The sequence below is a fragment of the Amia ocellicauda genome, chromosome 11 (genome assembly GCF_036373705.1).
Source record: "Amia ocellicauda isolate fAmiCal2 chromosome 11, fAmiCal2.hap1, whole genome shotgun sequence".
Lineage (NCBI taxonomy): Eukaryota > Metazoa > Chordata > Actinopteri > Amiiformes > Amiidae > Amia > Amia ocellicauda.
Genome location: NC_089860.1, coordinates 33,171,771 through 33,198,253, shown reverse-complemented (window position 1 = coordinate 33,198,253; position 26,483 = coordinate 33,171,771). Strand labels below are relative to the sequence as shown.

The 26,483-nt window shown below is 43.4% G+C and overlaps 2 protein-coding genes across 2 annotated transcripts in view; both read right to left on the bottom strand.

Annotated features, from left to right (window-relative positions):
• Nucleotides 1-2,631: 2,631 nt before the first annotated feature.
• On the bottom strand, nt 2,632-7,244 carry fabp10a (fatty acid binding protein 10a, liver basic). The gene is made up of 4 exons (XM_066717537.1): nt 7,086-7,244; nt 4,406-4,578; nt 3,369-3,458; nt 2,632-2,779 (listed from the first exon to the last, which is right to left on the bottom strand). Exons 1-4 carry the CDS (start codon nt 7,159-7,161, stop codon nt 2,729-2,731), a joined length of 390 nt encoding a protein of 129 aa, XP_066573634.1. The 5' UTR covers nt 7,162-7,244; the 3' UTR covers nt 2,632-2,728.
• A 3,656-nt stretch (nt 7,245-10,900) lies between these two features.
• myom3 (myomesin 3) overlaps nt 10,901-26,483 on the bottom strand; it is a 53,811-nt gene continuing 38,228 nt past the window's right edge. The window contains exons 19-37 of the mRNA XM_066717536.1: nt 25,021-25,147; nt 24,183-24,364; nt 22,926-23,040; nt 21,941-22,097; nt 21,409-21,515; nt 21,245-21,289; nt 20,381-20,517; nt 19,215-19,359; nt 18,449-18,508; nt 17,698-17,765; nt 17,458-17,568; nt 16,592-16,679; nt 15,500-15,538; nt 14,484-14,589; nt 14,102-14,265; nt 13,941-13,977; nt 13,483-13,505; nt 13,049-13,104; nt 10,901-12,376 (exon numbers count right to left, since the gene is read on the bottom strand). Of these exons, the coding sequence (XP_066573633.1) occupies nt 12,110-12,376; nt 13,049-13,104; nt 13,483-13,505; nt 13,941-13,977; nt 14,102-14,265; nt 14,484-14,589; nt 15,500-15,538; nt 16,592-16,679; nt 17,458-17,568; nt 17,698-17,765; nt 18,449-18,508; nt 19,215-19,359; nt 20,381-20,517; nt 21,245-21,289; nt 21,409-21,515; nt 21,941-22,097; nt 22,926-23,040; nt 24,183-24,364; nt 25,021-25,147 (2,034 nt within the window). The 3' untranslated portion in view covers nt 10,901-12,109. The remainder of the gene's footprint in view (nt 12,377-13,048; nt 13,105-13,482; nt 13,506-13,940; nt 13,978-14,101; nt 14,266-14,483; nt 14,590-15,499; nt 15,539-16,591; nt 16,680-17,457; nt 17,569-17,697; nt 17,766-18,448; nt 18,509-19,214; nt 19,360-20,380; nt 20,518-21,244; nt 21,290-21,408; nt 21,516-21,940; nt 22,098-22,925; nt 23,041-24,182; nt 24,365-25,020; nt 25,148-26,483) is intronic.

Below are 26,483 nucleotides of genomic sequence, written 5' to 3'. Positions count from 1 at the left end.
GAAAGGTGTCAGAACACACAGTGCATCGCAGTCTGTTGCGTCTGGGGCTGCGTAGCCGCAGACCAGTCAGGGTGCTCATGCTGACCCCTGTCCACTGCCGAAAGCACCTACAATGGGCACGTGAGCATCAGAACTGGACCACAGAGCAATGGAAGAAGGTGGCCTGGTCTGATGAATCAGGAGTTCAAGGTGTTGATTTGGCCTCCAAATTCCCCAGATCTCAATCCAATCGAGCATCTGTGGGATGTGCTGGACAAACAAGTCCGATCCATGGAGGCCGCACCTCGCAACTTACAGGACTTAAAGGATCTGCTGCTAATGTCTTGGTGCCAGATACCACAGCACACCTTCAGAGGTCTAGTGGAGTCCATGCCTCGACGGGTCAGGGCTGTTTTGGCGGCAAAAGGGGGACCTACACAATATTAGACAGGTGGTCATAATGTTATGGTTGATTGATATGTATATATACAGTGAGGGAAAAAAGTATTTGATCCCCTGCTGATTTTGTACGTTTGCTCACTGACAAAGAAATGATCAGTCTATAATTTTAATGGTAGGTGTATTTTAACAGTGAGAGACAGAATAACAACAACAAAAATCCAGAAAAACGCATTTCAAAAAAGTTATAAATTGATTTGCATGTTAATGAGGGAAATAAGTATTTGACCCCTTCGACTTAGTACTTGGTGGCAAAACCCTTGTTTGCAATCACAGAGGTCAGACGTTTCTTGTAGTTGGCCACCAGGTTTGCACACATCTCAGGAGGGATTTTGTCCCACTCCTCTTTGCAGATCCTCTCCAAGTCATTAAGGTTTCGAGGCTGACGTTTGGCAACTCGAACCTTCATCTCCCTCCACAGATTTTCTATGGGATTAAGGTCTGGAGACTGGCTAGGCCACTCCAGGACCTTAATGTGCTTTTTCTTGAGCCACTCCTTTGTTGCCTTGGCTGTGTGTCTTGGGTCATTGTCATGCTGGAATACCCATCCACGACCCATTTTCAATGCCCTGGCTGAGGGAAGGAGGTTCTCACCCAAGATTTGACGGTGCATGGCCCCGTCCATCGTCCCTTTGATGCGGTGCAGTTGTCCCCTTAGCAGAAAAACACCCCCAAAGTATAATGTTTCCACCTCCATGTTTGACGGTGGGGATGGTGTTCTTGGGGTCATTCCTCCTCCTCCAAACACGGCGAGTTGAGTTGATGCCAAAGAGCTCGATTTTGGTCTCATCTGACCACAACACTTTCACCCAGTTCTCCTCTGAATCATTCAGATGTTCATTGGCAAACTTCAGACGGGCCTGTACATGTGCTTTCTTGAGCAGGGGGACCTTGCGGGCGCTGCAGGATTTCAGGCCTTCACGGCATAGTGTGTTACCAATTGTTTTCTTGGTGACTATGGTCCCAGCTGCCATGAGATCATTAACAAGATCCTCCCGTGTAGTTTCGGCCGATTCCTCACCGTTCTCATGATCATTGAAACTCCACGAGGTGAGATCTTGCATGGAGCCCCAGACCGAGGGAGACTGACAGTTATTTTGTGTTTCTTCCATTTGCGAATAATCGCACCAACTGTTGTCACCTTCTCACCAAGCTGCTTGGCGATGGTCTTGTAGCCCATTCCAGCCTTGTGTAGGTCTACAATCTTGTCCCTGACATCCTTGGACAGCTCTTTGGTCTCGGCCATGGTGGAGAGTTTGGAATCTGATTGATTGATTGCTTCTGTGGACAGGTGTCTTTTATACAGGTAACGAGCTGAGATTAGGAGCACTCCCTTTAAGAGAGTAACTATATATATAACTTTTTTGAAATGTGTTTTTCTGGATTTTTTTGTTGTTATTCTGTCTCTCACTGTTAAAATACACCTACCATTAAAATTATAGACTGATCATTTCTTTGTCAGTGGGCAAACGTACAAAATCAGCAGGGGATCAAATACTTTTTTCCCTCACTGTAGTTATTGAATGTTTATCAATTGTGTCTTGCACTGCCATTCTTCCACGCTCAGACAATGGGATTCTGCCAGCAATGTATCCAAGATGTTTTCTGGTTTTCACTCCCGTTTAATAACCACTGTATTTCAATCGAGAGCAAAATAATGAGATGAGTCCATTCTTAAGTAAAGCTGTACATTGATCATGTACCTTCTTGTCAGCGCTTTTAGCTCTGTGCGTTTGGCGCGTCCCAGGTGTCCTCACTGTGTTAGAGCTTGTTAAAATTTTCTCCACAGGGAAACTGAGATTTGTGCATGTCTATATATGGCTGATGTTGCCACCCTGCCTTATTTTTATCCTCCCATGGTGTGATACAGTCTGTGAGATGGAAATTCTGTTCACATCCTTACAAATAAACCAAAATAAACTATACCATTAATTTATTTGAGCAATTAAAGCAATTCATTTGAGCTTAAAGTTGTAACTGTGATTGATAACAGACCTTTATTGAAGTTATGTTTTCTGTTGGTTTTATTCAGGGAGAGGAAACTAAACCCTGATGTGCAACAAATGCAGTGTCATCGAGGTGTTTATAGTTGGAGGGGGAGTGCCTCAGGAATGGTGCCCTACATTTGTGTTGCTGCAGCGTATTTGAAAGGGGTGTCGTTTATCAAAAGGCTGAAGACAATGAACTCGTCCACACTTTTATTGGTATCATTTAATATGTTTTATTTATTTGCCTATGAAGTCACCCTATACTCCCAGCATTCGGTGTAAGGTCTTGTGCGTTGGAGATGTCAGACTTTCCGACTTCTTCGGGTCAGGGTGGCAGATCCAACAGTTAAATTCTAAAACGAGAAAATTGAATTGACTGAAGAGAAACAACAACAACAACAAAGTACTAAAGCTATACATTGCATAGAAATATAGCATGCAGTTCAATAGATGGAAGATACAGTGATAAAGCAACTGTAGAATGGATATAACTAAGAATTATACAAACGTGTTTCATTTCAGTTTCACGTTAGTTTAAATGGTACCTTGGGTTCAAAATGCTAGGTTTGGGAAAATCTGCTATATTTAATATATCAGGTATTCAGTAATATAAGTGTTTTAAACAATTAAGTACTGTTATTAACCAATGTTAAATAGAGATGTGCTAGTGCTTTTTATACCGTTATATAAATAAAAGAGTACTGACATTTGTTTGATGGTTTAAACACTTATCATTTCACTTACCTGACTGTGTTTTGTGTATATAAGGGCACACGGCAAAATCAGGTTATGCGAAATGTGTATGAATCCAGGAACACTGGATCTATGGAAAACCCCGTCCACACACCCAACCCACATGCACACCCCTCGAGGCGATGCTTGTTTTAAATCTATAAAACTTATGGAGCTCTGCTTTGAATTCTGATTTGGACTCATACTAACCTCCACCATCTCATCCCCCTGGATCTCTTGAATGTGGGAGAATTTCTCTGACTGGCAAATCATCTTCCCCCCCTCCATCCTGACGGTGCACTGCCAATGAGAAGGACATAGTCAGCGATCCATGCATGGCAACTATTTAACCATGCTCTGAAGTCAAATCCTTGTCATGTGTTGCATAAACAGACACATGCTAGTCAAACACAGATACTAATGAAATAAAAAATATAGTACATGTTGCAGAAACATAAATACATACATATATTATTTGTCTACAGGAGGGATTCCCAAACTGGTCCCGTTGATTTTTGTTCCAACTGAGATCTTAATTGCTTAATTGAACTAGCAAAGCACTATAAGGCTCAATTATGTAATTAAGAGCTCAGCTGGAACAAAAAACAGCAGGGCAGGGGGTCCTTCAGGACTGGTTTAGGAATTCCCGATGTATGGCACATTAAAGCAAAAACACTGGCAAATTCAACCAGTCAATAGTAACTAAAGTTACTCAAGTTTGCTTTGATACACTCCTACTAGGTGTCGATCTTGCCCTAATAACGTAGCTTTGCCACTAGAGGGCGACGTGTTGTAAGTTTTAGCTCACAGCTCTCAGCAGGAGAGCCAGGGACGAGCACAACACACACGTCCACACGAAGCCATGCGGATCAAGAGCTTTTTAAAAGAAATCTGTCATGCATGCCTCCGAGCTGTCACTGTGTGAAAAGCACAGGTCCTCAGTTTCACACACATCCCCGAAACATGCCTGTCGTGATGTCTGAAAGTAAGCCGAAAACGTGTTTTCTGTGATATAAAGTAAGCGACTACAAATCAAATGTGTATTATGGGTATTTGTCTGAACTGCAGTGGTTTTAATCTGGAAAGAAATGGCAAAACATAATTCCCCTTAGTAACACTATGTAGACCAACATCTCGCGATACTTCGGTAGTAAAACCAGTATCTATCAACAAAATGGCTTCATACACTGAAAACTCCATCAATGACATTCTCTAATGGGGTTAGTGTGAGATCGGGCAAACCCCACCTTGAGCTTCTTGCCCGCCATGGTGGTGATCTCGGCCTCCTTCCCGATGGTGAAGGTATTGGTCACGGACTGGCGCGGCGTCTTGGATGTGATGACGAAATGGTCTCCATCTTGCTTGATCTCGGTGATGGGCTTGATGTCCTTTGCCATCTTGATAACCTCGTCCGGTAACGCTTGAGGAGAAGAAAGCAAACGGCTCACCTTCAGCCTTGTGCAGCTGTAGTGGAGAACTATCTTTTATAGTTCTCCTCTGTGTTAATGTATGTAGGAAGGAGAAACTGCTATATAAAGGTTACCTGCTATAAACAATCATACTTGAGGATATGTAGATTCACAAATATTGTGCTACAGTAGCAAGGGTTGATATAATTGATATTTGCAAGTCTTTTACTGCAGAATTAGAGTTAAAACCCCAGGGCAATTTCCACATGTTCTGGGGTAGTAAGATCCGAGACAAAATTAGCAATCCCTCACTGTTCCCTACAGCAGCGGACCCCCTACCGTGCTGATTTCTGTTCCAGCTGAGCTCCCAATTACTTAATTGCACCCTTAATTGAGCTAATAATTTCTTAAATCAGAGCCTTTTAATTATTGTAACAGCAGGGGGTTTCAGTTAAGTATAAAGTTGTATAAGGAATTAATAAGTAACCAACTTTTGATACACAATTCAATTAGTCAGATGTAAGCAAATTACTTCAATTAAGGGATCAATTAAGTAATTGAGAGCTCCAGCAGGGTAAGGGGTTGGGAACCCCTGCTCTACAGTGCCTACCATGAAAGGAAGATTGTACCATTTAAATATGCCCCCCCACACACACACAGACACATGTTGCCATGCACAGCTGAGCTCAACCTGAATCACTTTTTTCCAAACACAATTATAAAATGCTGTTTTATTTTCCCTTTTCTCTCCCGACTGAAGACACTACAAGCATTTCACTTCCCACATGTCAGGTTTTCAATTATGGCAGCCTAACTATAAATCCACTTAGCTTTCAAGTGAGATGAACGGCACATTCCTCCTGTGACATTTGGCACCGAAGATTGACAGATTATTTCCACATTTCAAATATCGCCTGACATTTAAGAGCACCTCATGGAGGAGGCCTGACAGCGCTTTTAACAAGCCTCCTGCGACGTGCAACTCGGGCATCATTGTTTAAGAGAAGAAACAAGGGAGTGTAATTAAATTTAGTGGTGCCATTGGTCTGTAAGCTACGAGCGTTTTATCACATTCAGAATCCGACAACGTGCTTCAGGGCAGGAAAGAAATATATTGCCAGACGACAGCCAGATGAAGGACTTTTTTACATCTAAAGGTTGATGTATTAATGTGGTTGAGGGCTTTTATATGATGATTTTTCTATGATTACTCTCTCAACTATACTGTACTCTTACAGACCACATGGCACTGGCCTCAAACAGGACAGTCAATGTTATAGGAGAAAGTAACTGCAGGGAGTTTTTCAGGAGAATTATGCAATCTATCCAATCCTAGACTTTCAGAGTTTAAGTTTCCAAAAACGTCTTTCTGGACTTTCAGAAAAAGGTCCTAACATCGGGCCACAGAACACAATCCACCCTGACGGATCTGTTACTGTCTTTTCAGCGAAATGCGCAGTTGGCAGTAAATATACATAAAGAATATTTGTCTTGGGCATGTTGAACAGTGTTCACTTTTGTCAGTTTTTTTAAATCATGTTTTTAATCCTTTTCATCCTCTTGCAAAAAAAGACAAACAAACAGATCAACCCTTTTATTTACTACTTTCAGGCAAATTCAATACAGATGGTTGACTAAGGTTTAGATTAAATTAGATGCTGTCAAGCAATGATGCATCACAAACACAGTATCGAGTGTTTTCTCATCGGGTCAAATGTAAGCAGCTAGTCTGAATCTGAAGTCCTACCCTTTAAACCACTGAAATCTTTCACTAAACGTTGTGTCCTTGATCTGTCTTTCGTTGTCCTCATCTTGAGGGCGGTGTTTTATTCGGCTGCTCGATCAGAGTGCAGGCTCGTCTTCATTGTTTGTTGTCGACCTAGGCAGACCTGGCCGCTGGAAACGATGGCTTTTGTATGAAAAGTCTAATTTCAGAGTTTTTATTTTGTGATCAAAGCAGTGACCCGAGTCGCACCCTGCACTGTTCGCAGCTGGCGGCCCTGTGGGGTTTTGTGTGAGGAAGTTTTGGATGTGTCCCAGAAAGCAAAGGCATGAGATGGATTTATTTTTGGAGCGAGATTTAACAGTTTGTATTCATCGAACTGCTGAATAATTAGAAGACTACAGTTTTGGTGCTTTGCCACCATGCACGTCCAATTAAAACAAGTTCTGAAAACATAGAATAATTAAAGCTCACCTTGTCCCCAACAAATGTAGAGCAGAACCAACAGAGTGACAATTGAATAATAGCTCGGCCCATTTTGTAACCTTTCATCACAAAGCTGCTGTAAATTATTGTTTTATTCAGTGCCGTGCAATTATCCTGGCATAATAGTTCATTTAACCTTCTGCAGTTGAACTCTTGTAGGTCAACTCTTATCATCTCATCTAGTTAATGATTTATTACCACTTTCTTATTATTCCTTCATTTTAAATGTTATTTCACTCCAAGTCAGTGCACCTTGAGTAAGACACTTAATTAAGCTGCAGAAAGCATCCCTCAAAGGGCGAGACTCACATATCGCTCTCAGGAACTCCTCGTAGTTCTCCTGAGCGTAGACCTGCCATGTCCCGTTGAACGCCATGCCTGCCATCTGTCGCCTCTGCTCCTACGGGAGGGTGTCTGTGGGGCGACTCAAAGCCGTGTGAAAGCACAAGGATGTTGCGCACCCGGGTATTTATATCAGCGTTGCACGAATCTCTCCCTTTCACCTAATCAGTAACCAATTGTCTTTGTGAGAGAGTGTGTGTGTGTGTGTGTGTGTGTGTGTGTGCTAAAGCGATTTCTAAACAACTTATTTAAATAACCTCAAGTTCACTTGCATCACCTCGGTGCAGATGAACCCTCCCTGGCATGTGACGCCGTGGAGGGATGCGACTCTGAGAGCGGCTCTCGTGTGAGGGAGAGAGTCCGGGGCGAGCTCGGGCGCTCCAGCACTAAAAGCTGGTTGTGTGATGCACTGCACTCTTTGCTTTAAGCCAGAGTTGTTGCCCAGAGACTGTTGGTTCCCATAACATCAGCTTTGGCCCTCGTTTCCCTGCAGGCCGGTAACGAGGGAGAGAGAGGGCTGGTAGCCACACACATCTTTGTCTGAGATGAATAGCGCTCTTGCACAATGTATTATAGTGTGTAATGAGCCATTATGGTGTGAGGATTTCGTTTCATGCGATTCTGTGCTTATGTCCATTATCAATTGTATACCTGGGCCCAAGCAAAGGTCTCGTGAGTGTGCCAGGTGTTGTGGGAAAGGGATTGTGCGGTTTGATCCCATTCACTGGTCTCTATGTGAGGGAACAAGGGGGTGTTTGTTAGTCAGGCTGCAGTTACAGATCTTCCTGGCAGCGTTGCCCGTGCTGCTCGGCGATTGTTTCGGGAGGAGCGGGGGTTATTTCCGTCAAGGGCTTTCGACTACAGAAGCTGGAGAACAAACGACCCAAAGTGAGCCGAGTGAAACGGAGCTGTTTTGCATGTAAAGCGGTTAAGTTACATTTTGAAAACATACATTGAGATAGGGAGGCAATTACTGAATTAGCAGCTGGGTGCCTGGTTGCTCTCGTAATTGTATCCCAATTATCTCTTAATGTTTTTAATTAGGTCTCCAGCAGGGCTGAAAAACACAGAGAGTGTGCTTATCGCTGGTGTTGTGAGGAGGAGTAGCAGCAACGCAACAGAGGATCCTGCAGGGAATTCACACACGCCATGAAGCCGTCCTATAGGGAGATTATAATACACCGAGGCTCAAAACTCAACCATTGTCTGGGATGTTTAACTGTAGTGTTTAAAACCGCGTTCTGTTAGAGTGGACTGTGATTTCATAATAATGATGCAAACTTACTCGGTTAGGGCTTGAATTGAACTTGATGGGCTTTAACCAGCACTACACAATTGCTAAGCAAATGCATGCAGGGGATTTATGCCGTTTGTAGCAAATCATCTTCGAGGGCTTGATATATATATACACTATGTGACTCAGAGGTGTTTTGGATGCCCTATGCTTATTGTTTGTCATGTATCTTTATGTGTTGGGAATCTGCAGTTATGTTTTCCTTCTGTATCCTTTGCTACAGTCCTGCGTATGTTGTCTTAACTGCTTTTTGGTGCTCTGTTTTAAAGAAAAAAGGCAAACAAAGTAAATACCCTGGCCCTGGCCCTCTGCACAGCATCCCTGCACTCCAGTGCTGAGTGACAGTCATCCTAATATGACTAGAGCAGAATGGCGCCGCTTAGTGGCGACATCACGAATAACAGACTGGGATGAAATGGCTGTGAAATACAATGAACCGCTGTGTTTTTCGGCTCTGTGTGGGACCTGGACAGCTTTTCATAACAGCATCTTATTGCAGTGGAGGCTAATGTGTATTTTCTGCTGTGCTGACCCATTAATTATCAGTAATACAGTCAGCTACGCATTTGGTTGAACCTTCATGTGCATTATCATGAATATACACTCACCTAAAGGATTATTAGGAACACCATACTAATACTGTGTTTGACCCCCTTTCGCATTCAGAACTGCCTTAATTCTACGTGGCATTGATTCAACAAGGTGCTGAAAGCATTCTTTAGAAATGTTGGCCCTTATTGATAGGATAGCATCTTGCAGTTGATGGAGATTTGTGGGATGCACATCCAGGGCACGAAGCTCCCGTTCCACCACATCCCAAAGATGCTCTATTGGGTTGAGATCTGGTGACTGTGGGGGCCAGTTTAGTACAGTGAAGTCATTGTCATGTTCAAGAAACCAATTTGAAATGATTCGACCTTTGTGACATGGTGCATTATCCTGCTGGAAGTAGCCATCAGAGGATGGATACATGGTGGTCATAAAGGGATGGACATGGTCAGAAACAATGCTCAGGTAGGCCGTGGCATTTAAACGATGCCCAACTGGCACTAAGGGGCCTAAAGTGTGCCAAGAAAACATCCCCCACACCATTACACCACCACCAGCAGCCTGCACACTGGTAACAAGGCATGATGGATCCATGTTCTCATTCTGTTTACGCCAAATTCTGACTCTACCATCTGAATGTCTCAACAGAAATCGAGACTCATCAGACCAGGCAACATTTTTCCAGTCTTCAACTGTCCAATTTTGGTGAGCTTGTGCAAATTGTAGCCTCTTTTTCCTATTTGTAGTGGAGATGAGTGGTACCCGGTGGGGTCTTCTGCTGTTGTAGCCCATCCGCCTCAAGGTTGTACGTGTTGTGGCTTCACAAATGCTTTGCTGCATACCTCGGTTGTAACGAGTGGTTATTTCAGTCAAAGTTGCTCTTCTATCAGCTTGAATCAGTCGGCCCATTCTCCTCTGACCTCTAGCATCAACAAGGCATTTTCGCCCACAGGACTGCCGCATACTGGATGTTTTTCCCTTTTCACACCATTCTTTGTAAACCCTAGAAATGGTTGTGCGTGAAAATCCCAGTAACTGAGCAGATTGTGAAATACTCAGACCAGCCCGTCTGGCACCAACAACCATGCCACGCTCAAAATTGCTTAAATCACCTTTCTTTCCCATTCAGACATTCAGTTTGGAGTTCAGGAGATTGTCTTGACCAGGACCACACCCCTAAATGCATTGAAGCAACTGCCATGTGATTGGTTGGTTAGATAATTGCATTAATGAGAAATTGAACAGGTGTTCCTAATAATCCTTTAGGTGAGTGTATATGCATTTATCAGCCTCTCGTCGGACTGGTTCTAATGTAGGGAGCTAGTGTTTTATTTAAGGCAAACATTCAGGTTAAGAAAGCTAAGCTAAAGATAGCAATTTGAATCTTACCCTTGGGCAGTGTCCAACTCTCTCCCTCTCTCTCACTTTCTATCTCACTCTCTCTCACACACACTCACTCACTCTCGCTATCTCTCTCTCTCTCTACCTCTCTCTCTCTCTCTCTCTCTCTCTCTCTCTCTCTCTCTCTCTTTTTATCAGTAGTTTTGATTGTCTGTATCCACAGTCCTGAGTGCAGTGTTAATTTAATCTGCTTCATTCCCCCCTTTCCCCAGTACATTAACGAGTTATGCAATTTTAGACTCATTAATATACTGGGCAAAGGGCGGACAATTAACAGATTAAGTTAATTAATTAATCAGGTTCGCACTGCACTTCAAGCTGCCTGTGTTCTTTTATGTGAATATGTGGATACAGACACTACAGATTCAAAAATAAAAAAAGATCCTGGGTACTCTCGTGTTTGACCTGGACGAGTTGAACGACCCAGAGATGATGCACTTTGCTTTGTCAGGAGTGAGTTAACAAGCATCTGAGAAATAACGATGGCCTACCAGAAATAAAGTTGAAATACTCCAAAATGAGAGGCAGAGTTCTTCAGTCACATAGTTTCATCTTTATTGGAGCAGACAGACAACAAAACGGGGACATTTTCAAAGTCGTCGATGAACAGCGGCTTGATTTACAATGAAGTTAACTGCCTATAACACCTGAAAGAGTGCATAAATTATATCAATCAAAAGAAGCAAGCGAGGCACGTCTTTGTGTTTAATCTAATCTGTCCTGAGTGCATCGCAACTGGTTTTAAACCACATCAGAGTAATTTAGCTTTAATATTAGATAGCACAGAGTCTAATTGAATTCTGAACAGGGGTGCGTTTCCAAACACAAAGAGACTAATGCTGTTAAAGTGCCATGTAATTTGCTATTAAAGGCGAAGAGAAATCACTCCGGATGAGGTCTTCTCAACTGTCCAAGAGTATTAATCTTTAACTTGCATATTATTCTCCGAGACGTATTAAGTGGTGTGGCTTATTTAGTATTAGTTTATATTATGTCCTAAAAAGAAAAATGAGAGATATTAACTTCATCTACCATTTCTTTGTTTCTTTGTTTATATATTTATGCTGTGGGGAAATCAGTAAAATCAGTTTTCCATAAAGTAATGCTCATGGTTTTTACTAATGATGATCTGCACTTAACCTTTAAGGAATGAATACCTATAAAAACCTATAAAACCAGACTTTTCTTTCTCAACTGCAATGCCAATAAAACTGGTGACCTTAATTCTGGATTTAAATCTGAATTATAACTTTGTTTAATTTTCAAATTAAAATAGGATACCCTACCTTTAATGGTTACTTATTTGTTTTGAACAGTTATGATAATAAGAAATAAATAATAACCCATGGATCAATGAAGTAACCCAGAGCTCAGCTGGAGAATCGAAGGGTTAGGACAGGAGAAGGAAGTCTCATAAACCTGTATTCTGATGTCACTAGTAGTGCCACATGCATTATGAATTAAAATGGCCACTTAAGCAAATAAAAACACATCAACCAACCACACAAAAGGAGTCCTAGGGCTGGGCTACATCAAAACATTGACCCACCGCCTCAGACAAACTACAAACCTGAACTTGACAGAGGTTAGATTTCGAGTAGAATAACAGTAAAGCAGCCGCAGCTCATAGTTTTCTATTGACTGGGTGGGTACAAATTTGGATTTAATCCCAGCCCTAGGTTTAGGTTCCTTCGGGGGCAAAAAAAAAAATCAAAACACCAACAACCTCCCCCCAATAAACCACCTCCTACATCTCCACGGCCCCCTCCGCGGGCATCTCCCCGTGCTTGTACACGCTGACGGTGACGTCGACCGTCTCCGAGCCGTACTTGTTCCTCACGAAGATGCTGTATTTGCCCGAGTCCGCGGCCGACACGCAGTTGATGATGATGGAGCTGCAGCCGGGCTCCACCGTGATCTTGTACTGGGCCCCGGAGACGATCTCTCTGTCGTTCTTCAGCCAGAACACCTCCGGGGCCGGGTCCCCCGCCAGGAAGCAGGTGAGACACAGCGACTGCTCAGGTGAACAACAAACTTGCGTCAGTTTTTGGGCATCCTGCTGACGAAGCCCTGAAGAGAGGGCTTAACCAACTAGCTTTAATTGCTGCCGTCTCCCAATTGTCTGATTAAGTAGTTTGAGAAAAACCCCACCAAGACTGATATATTATATAATAAAACAACACTAAACCATTACAGTGTTGCTTACAAATCTTTAAGGATGAGTTTTAGTGTAGAAGAAAAACCTGCAAGGATTTTTATTGATTAAACTGATGACCGGAGGGAAATTTGATATCTGCTTGAATCCGTTCAAATGACCTCAGAGTGGATTGTAAGCTTCTTATTTAACAATCAAGTATTGTGGTCATGTATACAAAACAACAAACCGGTTGTATGACTTTAGGTTGGTCTAAATAAGAGGGACATTAAAGGACCAGTCCTTTGATCATCACCTGTGTAAACTGCGGCCTGAAAACCTTGAGCTCTGCGATTCGCACATTCCTCTTTGTGATGTGAATGATTGAAGAGCCGATGATCTGAACAGTATTCAGTACAGCGTTTAGCTGATGAGGCCAGAACGAGCTTAATTCAATTGAATGCCTTTCAAACTGCCACACTTCAAAGCAAGATCGAGTGCTACGCTTTTGTGATTTTGTCTTTGGGATAATAGAATATGTCACAAGTGTACCTTGTCTTCCATAATCGCCACCACATCCGGCAGGCCCTTGGTCACCTTAGCTCGGTCTGAAACAACACATTTGTTTTGCACTTGTTATATTCGACTGTCGCTTTTGTCCATGGTGATTGACATTTGACTAGGAACTGAGAGAAAGCGATGTATTGCAAAGGTAATATATTAAACACATGGAATATAATATGAAATTCAAATACTAAGACACAGGACAAAATGCGTCTCAATGCACAGCAGTAGAGCACATTCGTTACAGGACTATATTGTCCTTCAAACACAGATGTGAAGAAGTAACAATCACAAAGCGACCTCAATGCAAACGATTCAAGTATGGCTGAATTGTTTGCATCGTATAGTCAACAAAGGAGAGCGAGCTTCTATAGAGATCCAGACATGCAGTTCAGATTAAACACGACAGAAAGGTGTCTTACTCTTTTCAGCAAGAGCCGCTTGCCTATACAGAGAAAAGAAAGAGAAGAAGGAAAATGTAGTTTATCTTTACGGTTATATATCTATTCCCAGTCTCAATACTGCTACAGTTCCCTAATGGTAATGTTAATGAACACATAATGGGTCTCCAGACATCTCCTAACAAAGACTATAGATTTTTGTTCAAATTAAACTGGTAAAGTGATCTTATGGAAGTTTTACATTCAAGGTCTGTGAAATGATGAGTCTCTGTATCTGTTTGGGATAATAGAGGAGCGATCGGTTAAATGCAACTTCTTCTGGAGACATGTATTCGCTTACCAACGTCATCTAGGAATGGTCTTGTTGTCCATTAGGGATTTAATGTATAAGTGTTGTGTTCTCATGTTAGTCTCTTTCCCAAACCAAGTGTACAGCTGATTGTGTTCAATATGAAACCCATTAACAACTTGGCACTCACTTCAGTCTTTGGTATTCTGTCATGGCATCGGCAAATGCTTGAAAGAAAGGGGGAAAAAGGAAAGTGCTGTGATATTGATCAAGGGTTTGAGCACTACTAATACACCTAAACACTCTTGATCTATAAGAGCTCTTTCCTCTAATGAAGTGGCGCTCTTCTACCTTGGCCTGAGAGGTCCAGTGTCCTCTTGTGGGTCTCTCTGCCATCAAACATCTCCAGTGTGTATTTGCCCTTGTCCGACTCCGTGGGGTTCAAGATCTCTATCCAGACCTTCTGCGAGCTGCTCCCGGACCTAGTCCTCGCCCCACTATCCATTCTCTTCTCTCTTGATGAGGAATACGATGGCTGTTAGACACTGAAACCTACTGTGGTGGTTGTTTCATAGTTTAACTCCTGATACAGTTCCAAAGATATGTGAAATTGACAAAGGGTAAAATGTTATATGATCATATAGTATCAACCAAGAATGGTGTCTGCCAAGGAATAAATAAGAATAATGATCAATTACAGTCTTATCTGGGTCAGGGCTGCTCAAGAACTTACTTGAAATACCAGCTGGTTTTCATGTAATCCAGAAAGTACTTCAAAGAGCAGTACAGCTTAAAACCTTCCGCGGTGCTCTGGACGGCCAGCGGACTCGCCGACAGGGCTGCGGGAAACAACTGGGTGATTCGGGGGCAGTTTTTAATCAAACAAAAATCCAGTAGGAGTGACTTTCGGGTTGACGCTTGGAATGGCGAAACAAGATGGTTTAGAAGATTGACAATGCAGTAGCTGTCAGGGGGTTTTGATCTTAAACTTTCTTTTACGCTAGAGAATGGGGGATACATGAGAAGACTGTTAGTAGAAGACTGTTAATTCCGCACTATTTGCTGGGCTTCTCTCAAAAGTACACCAGGGTACGAATTCTCATTTCGACATGAAGATATATTGGAAAGAGAGAAAAAATGACATTTGTAAGGTAAGATCTTGACAGTAGGTGAGGATGACAGCTTTACAGTTGTGCTTGGGGCTGTAAATCAGTACAATTAGGGCTTGTTTTAAGTACCTTAAGCTAACCTGCCAATTATAAAGTTACATCCATTGGGTGTTGCTGACAGTGTGACTGTTGGGCTGTCATTACTGGGACTCTCGCTGTCTGCCTGAATATGAATGATATGCAAATTGTAGATCTCGGTATAAAGTGCTGATGTGCAGAAAAGCTGCAGAGAGTAGTAGTCTCCAGTGAAATGAAATCAGTTACTTCACTCTGGTACTATACCGTACAGGCTGTGACATAATAGTGACATCTGACTGAACGTATAGTCAAAAAACACACTTGCGTCTGAACATCACAGGAAAAACACCAGAATATTTATGTTAATATGTTTTGATGCACACTCGTGTAACCTTCACCCACCCCCAAGTCCTGACCCTGACCATAACCTATCCCACATACAATGAGTTACAATGAGTAACACGAGCACTGGGAGGGAGTGTGTAAGATATACAGGCTCTATTCCTAAAGAACTGTTCTTCATTGTGAGTAACGATGTTATATAGAGCGATAGGGAACTTACCACATTGCCTACACAAATCCTTCTGCAACCTCTCAAATTCTGCAACACAAGAAGGACAACACAGAAACTCACTTTCTAACGCACATGCGATACACGTTTAGGCCCCTCCCCCTGCACTCATGCAAACTGCCATCTTGAAGGCAAACACATCGGACTTAAAGGTTTTAAAACCCATCAGGATGGGATCAATAAAAAGAAAAACAAACAGGGTATTTTTTTGGGAACCCTGCTACTCTCTCAAAAAAAATGTGGTTTGTATAAATTCAAAGACCACTCTTCCTTGTCCCCCCCCCACATTTCCTGTCCTCCCCCTGTTGAAGGATTTCTTCTGCAACACAAGCCGACTGATCCTTTTTACATCCAGTGTATTTTCTGAAAGCCTCTTCCGATCCAATTCCCCCGACAGCCGCCAGAGTCCCAGAGATGAGAGGCGCCGTTTCGTCTTCATTAGCCGAGGTCTCCGTGTGACAATTGCGCCCAGCGAAGACAGGATGGGGGTTCCCGCTCCAGCCGCGTGCGAGGCGGCCGTGTTTGTTTGTGCTCCCAATTCACCTATGGAAATCCGCTGATTTGCAGAACAGATATCGGTGAAAGGATTCAGCTGGCTCTGATTTCTAAAGTGGGCTGTAAAGGGAGGTTTTCACCATCATAGAATTAATCTGCCTCCGTTTCTACATCTAAATCACTGTCTCGTCAAAAAACTCTCATGTCCTTTGAAGCAATTTTGAACACCAGGTCTCTTTTGACTCTTTATAACATCATAATCACGCGCTGAATTGCAGAGGCTAGTGTTCAATGCGATTTGTGCCACACGGTCCCTGTCTGGCACCTTGACATTTTCAGTTGGGAGGGTGGAGTAAATGACCTAGATAGGCTGCCAATTGTATCGCGCTCTAACGGTCACTGTTTTGCTAAAATGTTAATATGACAAGAAGAAAACAGAAGTGAATAAATGTGGGAAAGAAAGGGTCTATGGACATTTGTATATTGACACTTTTGTTTTTTTAACGGATACAAATATCAGAATTCGTTATAACTAAGATTGCCGGAGAAGGGTTTGTTTAAGCTGTGGCGTAATTCGGTTTATCTCACCTTCATCCAGTAATTCAATGACACTGACGTCCTCGCCTCGGTCATCAGACAACACAGCTTTATACATGCCCACGTCTTTCTTCATGATCTGACGGGACAGTGAAACAACACAGTGTCACAGGTACGCCACATATGTCAATAAGGGACACCCCACACTTACACATCCCAGTTTTGTCTGACTCATAAACAATTACAAAGATGGGGGGACGGGGATGTGTTCCACCTCAATGCTTTCCACGGTCTTAACTTGAATGTGATCAAGAGGCATCTGGAGAGTGAACACAGAAAGTCCCTCTCTTTAATGAAGCAACATGTCTGTCTGTGTGGCGTCGGGGCTGAAACACGGCTGGGCTTCTGCTTTATAGTCACATCCGTTTTGTTCACACACAGCATCAGCTGCTCGCTGGGTCAGACGCTCACTCACAGAAACGGTAATTAGCAGCTCCCTGTCGGAGAGAGTTTTGGCTGCTGTTCAGGTTCGTTTGTTTATCCAATAAAAGACAATTCATATTGACAGCGTACTGTCGGGTGCTTGATCATGTCAGGAGTGATGAATATGCCTCATATGCCATTTGGCTTCAGAATGTTTATTTTGTTTTGTACCCACGTCTTCGGTGTGGGGCATCGCCGACTGACGATGTTGAGATTGGGTCTCTTTCCGCAGTGTGGTGTTCTTGAAAACCAGAAGCTCTATGGCCCTCAAGGACAGAATTTGAAGAACGCTGCCATAAAACACATTTTAAAACCAGGTCAACTGTCTCTCCTTTAAAACTAAAATGAAGGTGGGACCGCACTCCCCCGAACAACACTGTTTGTAATGGTGTGTAGAGCAGATTGGTCACTAATTCTGTGTGTATTTGGGTTACCTGTGGCATGGTTAGGGAACTGATTCCAGTTTGAGGATTATAATCGATTTTGGGGATCTCTCTTCCATCCTTGGACCACTTCAGACTGGTTTCCTTCTTCGTGTTGGTGGCCTGTGTAGGGATAACAATTGGAAACCATAAAAGACCAGCCTGAATGGAAAGACCTAACTGTAGAAAACTCTTCAGTGCTAGACCGCTCATTCAAATTGTAGAGGAGGTACACGTTTGCTTTCGAATTACCTTGCATGAGAAGACAACTTCACAGTCCTCGGTCACTTTCCAGGACATGAACTCCAGGAAATATGGCCCTGGGACGAGGAAGCAGGAAAAAAAAAAAAATGTTTAAGATAATTTTTTCCAGAGCTGTATATCTTTTATGTTAGAAAACAATACTTGTTTAGCATTCCCTGTCCGTCCCTCCGTCGTGGCCCCCAGTGATGTGTGCTACACAGCAACCCCGATCCGAGGCAGCACTGTTGACTCCCGAGGACCCATCAGTGCATCCAAAGACCCTCAGGACCGAGCAAGTGTCGTCTGCCTCGCAACACCAGCCCAGGCGTCACCTGACTAGGTCTCGGTATTAAACACAGACTGCATTGCATACAAAACACACGTCTTAAAATAAACAAGCCCAGGCTAGTGCATGTACACAATTAGAAGCAGCCCATGGTAGACGTTAATATATGTGATGGGTGCAGACTGGGTCGAAATCCTGAGCTGGTTATTCATTATGTGCATTCATTGCTGTATTAATTATTGCTACAATATTCAGTGCCTGGCTGACAGAGTTTGCCCAATATGCTATTTTCTTTAACGGTAATCTAACTGTCACTAACAGCAAAGGCCACCAGACGCTTTTCAAGGGCAGCCACTGAGAGAAATGCAGAGTTGACTGCGCCCGCAACGCTGTACCTTGCCCTGTTTGAAACGTGCCAGCGGGGCGCAGGTCTCTGCGGCTTTGTGAGGGTCAGTGACCTCCAGGGTAGCTCACCTTGCTTTCTCGTCCAGTCCCGCTTGTTGCTCCGCGACTGGGCCAGCGTCTGCCTGAATTCTGCAGAGAGAACAACCCATCAATAACGCGCTGCCCAGATTTGGAAATTCACCTCCTACTGCATTGGTTGAAAGTGAACGAGTGTGGAAAAAGGATGAGTTTTTCTGAGCATCTAGTTTGTTTCTAGTAAAAGCTGTAATAAGTCCCCCCCCCTCCCCCCCGCCCCCAAGCTCCAAATTCACTGTGTTAGGGAGGAGAAGAGATTGGAAAACAGGGCAATTTTCATTCCACATCTAGGCAGCAGGAGAGAGATTAGATAAGAATGGATTTTCCAGATTGGGAGGAAGGCTGAACATATTTTAAACTAACAAAAAAAACAGACTCCTATTGATTGTGCATGAATAGGCTTCTGCAGTCTCCATAGATACCATTTATTTCCCTCAGAGCACTGAGAGAAACTCCTGCTAAGAGTTTCAATGTTTCACCTCCCTGCTCTGGAGCAATCACACCAGCAACCCTGAAATGAGTGTACAATCCTCAATGCTTGGTAGAAGTTGTGTGGCTGAGAAAGTTAACACTAGTGAGTTGCTTTCGAAGAGTCTTAACCTGTGAACATGAGGAACAAATGCAGGTAAAAATAAACTAAAACAATCATCTCTTGTTGCAAGTAGACAGCTAAAATATCGGCCTCTGTATTCTGTAATTTAGGTAATAATAAAACCGAGGTGATCTTTAAATTCAGTGCCCAAACGTCGGATCCACTTACTCTCATCCACCAGGACCAGCGTGAATTGATTCTTGGCTCTTCCATCTCTCAGCTGGGCCGTGTAAGAGCCCTCGTCCGCCTCCGAAAACGGGTCGATCAACACCTCCACCAGGCCGCTGGCTCTGTCGAAATTGACCTTGCGATTCTGCGAATGAGTTTCAGTGCTGGATCAGTATTCCTCCTCACCGCGTTGTGGTGCACGGAGCATTTAGTACCTTTTATATCAATCTAGTGCGCTTTGGAAACTCAAAACAGCTTAGGGGTAGCCGCTCGGGTTTCCATGTGAACTTCTGTGCTACGGAGCCCTGCTGTATGAAAGTGGTCAACCGTGATGGCGAGATCATCTAGACATAATGCCCAGCACAAAACGGAGCAGCTGTTACCATCTTACCATGGGGTACAGAGAAAAACCTGGGCAGATCTGGGGAGGGTGTTTAGTTCAGTGTGTCTGATGTGACAGTGGCATGTGTAAATGAGAAATTGTCATGCCATTCACCCTCCCCTTGCCATGGGGAAAGTCATTTGTGTTTCTGCAAGTGTTCATTCAGTGGTGGAGGCTTGGGACCCTTTTTTGCCGTAGCCTTCACAGGCAGCGGCTGTCAGGTGAGAGAGAGGGAGCATTGAATTCTTTCCCCGTCAGCGAGGCAGGGGGCTCTAATAGACACGGCTGTCACCCAAGGCATTTACAGCAGCATACAGAGCACCCCCTCGCTCCTGTTCCCTGATTTCTGATGTGTTACCTCAGCCAGCAGTCTCAGAAACCACATCACGGTGTTTGCACGAGTCAAGCCTCTGATTTGCTTGTGATTTGATGTGGTTGTTATGAATGTATTTTAAGTACGGAGGATGCTTTCATGTGGTGCACCAACCTAAGAGTGCGGCACGACTTTTTTAAATGTTTCTTGTTTAGTTGGTTGTGGTTTCTGCTCTTGCTGACAGTCACACAGTTCTGGAATCGAAGCCCTTCCTGGTCGATCTCTATTTGACATTAGGATAGTTCAACTCCTGTTTCCCTCGTCCCTTAAGCATGGGGAGTGTGGTGGAGGTGGGTATGACAGATGCTGGTGTGTCGAGACTGAGCTGTAACCTCTGCACTGCGTCAACTTGTATTCTTTCGCGATTTACAATCTGCTGGGGTGTTACACCTTCTAAAGAAAATAACTCACCGGGGTGCTTGTGATCTGCTTATCGTTGAAGATCAGTTTCAGCTCTGCGGCGGGGCTCAGCGGTTCCACTCGCAGCGAGAGACGCACGTCCCCTCTCTCAAACACCTCCACGGTCCAGCCTGACTTCAGACCGATCACTGCGTGGGACAGGAGATCAGAATCGGTGGCAGACCTTGTTCATCCATGCTAGGTAATTGTTGTTTGTCAAAACCAAAATAAAACCTTCCATACTGTTGCCAGAATTAAATGTGTTAACTGAATCCTTACTTAGGCGACTCCCCAACCCTTAAACATTGGTATATTGGCAATGCTTTACAGGTCTGGTCCTGTACCCCCCGTGCATTTGGTTTATATACATTTTTAAAAAGATAGACGAGGTGAAACTCAAAGGGTCCTTATGTAAATACTTTTATGTCCCTTAATGCATATGATGGATGTAACAAAGTTGCCAAGTGATGATTTTCTGGATCTATTAGTGATGTAACAGTGAACAATTCCTTATACAACTGGCAAACAGCTTGCAATTCCTAAGGGGGTGAATAAAAACAATAAAATAACAATTCTCAGACTTTCATACGAGGACTAGCTGCCACTGCAAAGGTTTGTGGCCTGCTTGGCAATAATGCAGCACAGCCACTGTTACAAAAGTATATGAAACGGGTGAGAGGCATCTGTGTTTCGTTATGTGTTTTTCTGCTACAGTCTGGCCCCTCTCTTGATCTGAACCTTAAAAAATGTCCAGTCGCTTTCAGAAAGGGGGCAAGAGTACATATTCTCTGGAAGAATCATTCTGCATTATTCAGTCAGTCTGATCTTGTCAGATGTGTCACCGCCTCACGGGAATATAGATCAAAAGCAACTTACATGGGTTTCTCACTTGCCAGCTAAGGTCCAAAAGTCTCTCCAGGTCTGTTGGCAGAGAAACACAAAATGAAAAAGAGACACGATCCGCAACACAAGTGTCTGTCTAAGCTGTAAGCAGGCTGGTGGCTATAGCAGACTTCAGCAAAGGCGTTATTGCTGCTTACCTTTATCTGTGAAAGTGATGCTGGAGGAGATGTCGTTAATATCGCTGATCTCCACGGTGTACAGCCCCAAGTCTTGCTCCGAGGGATTAGTGAAGGTCAGCTTTGATCTGAGGGAAGGAAAGGGAGGAACAAAGATCATATTAAAAAGGCATGGGGGTCTCACATTTGGGGAACTAAACTCTAACAATAGTTCCTCTCCCCAGTGAGTTTCTAGTATCGATCATCAACTATATTGAACTTGCCATTCATTCATTCGTTCATTCATAAATAAATGTATAAATGTATAAATGTATTCCAACCAATGTCTGACTGTTTTAAAGGATGTTTGTGGGTTTTGTGGTCTTATACAAAGTCAAGTAAAGTACAATTGTAAACCAGTGAAGTGTTTGGAAGTGTTTGCTAAACAAACTCAAACATTGCTGAACGCATCCAAATATTCATCTGTGTTTTCAAATATTTTCTATTGAAGTAAGCATTGGAAAAAACTAAAATAAAAAGATAATTTTCCATGATGCTTGTAACAAGAGATTACTTGTTATCTGTGGATTCAATCCTGGCTCTCCCGCTGTCGATGGCATCCCTGTAGTTCTTGGTCCAGACGAACTGGCTCGAGTCGTTCATCTCCGGCGTTTCGAAGGCCAGGAATATGAATCCATCCTCATCAACCCCGATTTCAATATCTTTCACACCTAATGAAAAACAAATGTGTTCGTATTGCTGTGAGAAGCAAAGCACAAATTCCCTGAACGTGAGGTTATTGGATTACTCCTGAAAACAATACCACTTAAGGTATAAACAAAACCAATACTGCGTCAATACTGCTGTAAATTAGCTCCGAGTTAGAGGAAGCTTTGATTTTCGTTTATTGTCATTTTGTTTTTGTTTTTTTTCATGGTCAATTTGCTTTAACAACAAAAAAAAAATGTTACTGGGCCTTCTTTTGTGAAATGGAGGCGAGGTCTTCAATACAAAGCTGATTTATTCTTTCTAATCAAATAAAGGCTTCCCAGCAACACAATTTCGGATAAACCAAACTAAACAAAATAGTTCATTTTGCTGTAACGCGCTGGAAAGTGACAACAATACACCAAATTGTCTGTAGCTATGTTTTGAAAGTACAATTAGTCTGTGTTGGGAAAAAGAGAGAGAGAGAGAGAAAATGTTTGGGTTCTTTGTGTTTGACTCGCATTTGCTTAATCGCCTTCAGCGTGTCTGTGATTGATAATGTCCTAATGTTCCTTAAATCTAAATGAATGTCACTTTAAAGATAAATAACCGTAGAAACTGTACATCAAGCAGTCCTGTAAGACAAGTGCTTTATTTTCTCTCTTTTTTTATTGTATTTATACATTAAAAACACCATGCTGTCGTGATTGGTGTAGAACCTTGGGATTTAGTGAATGATGCAAGTGTCAGGATGGGATGGATGGGTAATATTTGTACGTTAAAGTGCTGTGGCCCTTCTGGGGGCCTCCCACGGCCCCACTGGGCTCTATCTGTCAGGCGCTGTGCTTCACCTGGTTTTGCTTCTGCTCTGATCTCCTCTGATGGCAGGGAGGGCTGTCCGACCCCCGCAGAGTTCACCGCAGACACTCGAAATTTGTAAATCTCGCCCGCCTCGAGACCAGACACCTGCGAACGTGGTAAAGCACGCTGTGTACTGTGTTTTGGAGAATGCCTTTCATTTTCTAAACTTGTTGGTCCTCCCACCCACCCCTGCCTAAAAATAAAGATGCTGCTGTTTTTCTCCCTCTGAAAACAGCGCCTGCATCACTTCCACAGAATTCTCCGAGATGAGTTTAAAACCATGAGCCCCCGGCTGAGGAATGGATTAATGGATTAACCTTGTGCAACTAAGGAATTTCTCTCAAGATTTTCTACAAACGTGTCGTCAGGATCCCTGCTAAGAAAATACCATGGCAACGCAGCAAAACGGTTGAGATGTCGGAGTGATAATACAGTCGCCACAATGGAGACTCGAGAAGTATTTTCAAAACCTTGTAAAAAGACGCTCTTCTATCTGCATTGTGCGTGTGTCTGGAACACAAAGAGATCCTGCTTTCAGGTTATTTAGAAATCAAAAACACAAATATTTGTACTATATATCTGATAAGAACATAAGAACATAAGAAAGTGTCCAATCGAGAGCAGCCCATTCGCCCCATCGTGCTCGTTTGGTGTCCATTAATAACTAAGTGATCAAGGATCCTATCCAGTCTGTTTCTGAATGTTCCCAAATTGTCTCTTCAGCCACATCGCTGGGGAGTTTGTTCAGATTGTGACGCCTCTCTGTGTGAAGAAGTGTCTCCTGTTTTCTGTCTTGAATGCCTTGAAGCCCAATTTCCATTTGTGTCCCCGGGTGCATGTGTCCCTGCTGATCTGGAAAAGCTCCTCTGGTTTGATGTGGTCGATGCCTTTCATGATTTTGAAGACTTGGATCAAGTCCCCACGTAGTCTCCTCTGTTCCAGGGTGAAGAGGTTCAGGTCCTCAGTCTCTCAGTAGGACATTCCCTTCAGACCTGGAATAAGTCTGGTTGCTCTCCTCTGAACTGCCTCTAGAGCAGCGATATCTTTCTTGAAGTGTGATGTGATACATCTGTTTGGAATGGGAATTCTGAGAAATTCACCAATGAAAGGTGTGTAAAATCATGGCAGGATCACATGCAACCTACACACATTACTGGAGTGTAATGAGTTGGTGGGGGTCAGGGGGTCCCTCAGTAGACCCCTGAATATTCCCCTCATCCAGCAGACAGGTTAGATTGGTCGCTGACCTTAAAGTACGTCTTGTCGGTGGGCTCCTCCATCAGTGCTTCCCAGTTGTCCGCACCCTCCCCGCTGCACATCTCCACGAGGTAGCTGGTGACTGGGCTGTGGCCGCAGTACAGTGGCTTCTCCCAGAGCAAGACCAGCGAGTTCCTGCGCACCTCTCTGGGCACCACGTCGTAGGGGCATCCTGCAGAGCACACGGGGCAGAAACAGCTAAACATCATAATTGGATTTATTGTGACAGCTGTAAGTTACTCTGGCTAAGGGCCTCTGCAAATAAATAAATAACAGCAGTACCAAATGTCATTCATACTTAAACATTTTAGGATTACAAGATGTAGTTTAAATCAATGGGTTGGAAGATTAACCAGCCTGTCCATACACAGAAGATCAGTCAAGCCTCTCGTGAGCTCTCCCCCAGCTGAGGTGATCAGAAGCACAGCCACTATGGACAGGACAAGTGGCTTTGCCTACCCCTTCACTTTCAGCAAAAGTGGAGTAACTCATGTTTAACAATCATTCCTTTCTCAATTATTAACGACATGGCAGGAATCCAGTCCTTATAATTAATGAGGTGTACTGAACAAAGTGGATAGGAATAATCACATCTGCCCGTGGCATGTTTTCCAGAATTAATTTGCTCAATGTCAAGAATGAGGAGGAATATAAGGTCAAGAACACCAAAGCTTGGCACATAAACACCCGCACCTCAAAACACAGTGCAGTGGTCCAGCGCTCCCCCAGCACGGTATACACATTAGCTCCTCTAATTGAGCATCTGCAGCAGATCCTGTGTAATAGAAAAGGCCAAATGACTTCATCAGACACAAGGTGACTCATTACCGGGTTCAGGCATCTTCCATTCTTCGCACAAGAACGGGTCACTGGGCTTGGAGGGCTTTCCGGTACCGACGATGTTCATGGCAAAGACCCTGAACCGGTAGAACTGACCTTCTTGCAGGTGGCTAACCTTGAAGATAAGAGGGAGGGAGAGGGGCAGGTGACAAAGAAAACATGTCATGTGAGGTCATAGATGATGTGTGAGGTTAGAGCAAAGATGTCAGGGCAAGGAAACCCGTCAAATTGAATTTCAGAGAAACGAGAACCTCCTTCTTCTGCCCTGGTGTGAATGTCACTCTTTACCTTTGTTGTTCACAGTGCGCCCCTGTCCGTGTGTGTTCTGTACATTGCGTTCAGGAATAATGAAATTTATGTGGACGCAAGGCTGGCAGATCTTGCCCGGACCACATCAAAGCTGTGAACCCCCTGCCAACTGCAAATGAAACCACAGTGTTTTCTTTGTAAAAGAAAATGATAGAAAGAAGAATTGTGCCAGAACAAAATGCTGTCCTTATTGAATCTGTAGTTTGCAATTGGCGAATGGGTCAAATGCTTGATTTGGTCTCCGTCAACGTTTTTGTCCCTCGAATATTGTTTCTAATTTTTGCTATCCTGCTTTCAGATGGCTGTGATCTTTACTACAGTCAAATAGTTATTGTTTCTGTTGCCAGTCTGAGTGTCCATTCACTTTTTTGTTTTATTGTAAAGACAGTTTCATATTTCCTTTACTGCCCAATGAGATGCAGAGGGCCACGTCAAACCAGAGGAGCTTTTTCAGATCAGCAGGGACACACGCACCCGGGGACACAAATGGAAATTGGGCTTCAAGGCATTCAAGACAGAAAACAGGAGACACTTCTTCAGACAGAGAGGCGTCACAATCTGAACAAACTCCCCAGCGATGTGGCTGAAGAGACAATTTGGGAACATTCAAAAACAGACTGGATAGGATCCTTGATCACTTAGTTATTAATGGACACCAAACGAGCACGATGGGGCGAATGGCTTCCTCTCGATTGGACACTTTCTTAAGTTTTTATGTGTCCCTCAGGGCCCTTCCTGCCCAGACACAGACTCAACACATCACTGCCAGTGATGGTCTTTGCCTAATGCTTTCAGATGTGTGTAGAAATGAGTAGCAGGCTTATGGAACCAGACGCCGAAATGAAAGGTTAAGTAGCTGCCAGTCTTATAAGAGATGAGATTTTTTTGTGACAGAAGCATGTCCATATCGGAACTGGGGGAGAGGGAACTGTGCCACAGGAATACGTTTCAACAGTGAGCTAGTTTGACAGTCGAAAATTATTAGAGCTATCGTATCCTAGATCTCTCCTTTTTAACATAACAATGGATCAAAATTGTGCATTTTGTACCCCCTGTAATTGGATTTGTCATTAAATGTGCCTTTTGTTGTAGTATATCTAAATGTTTATCTCCCTATTCGATGCAGTCTGGTTATGTAAAAG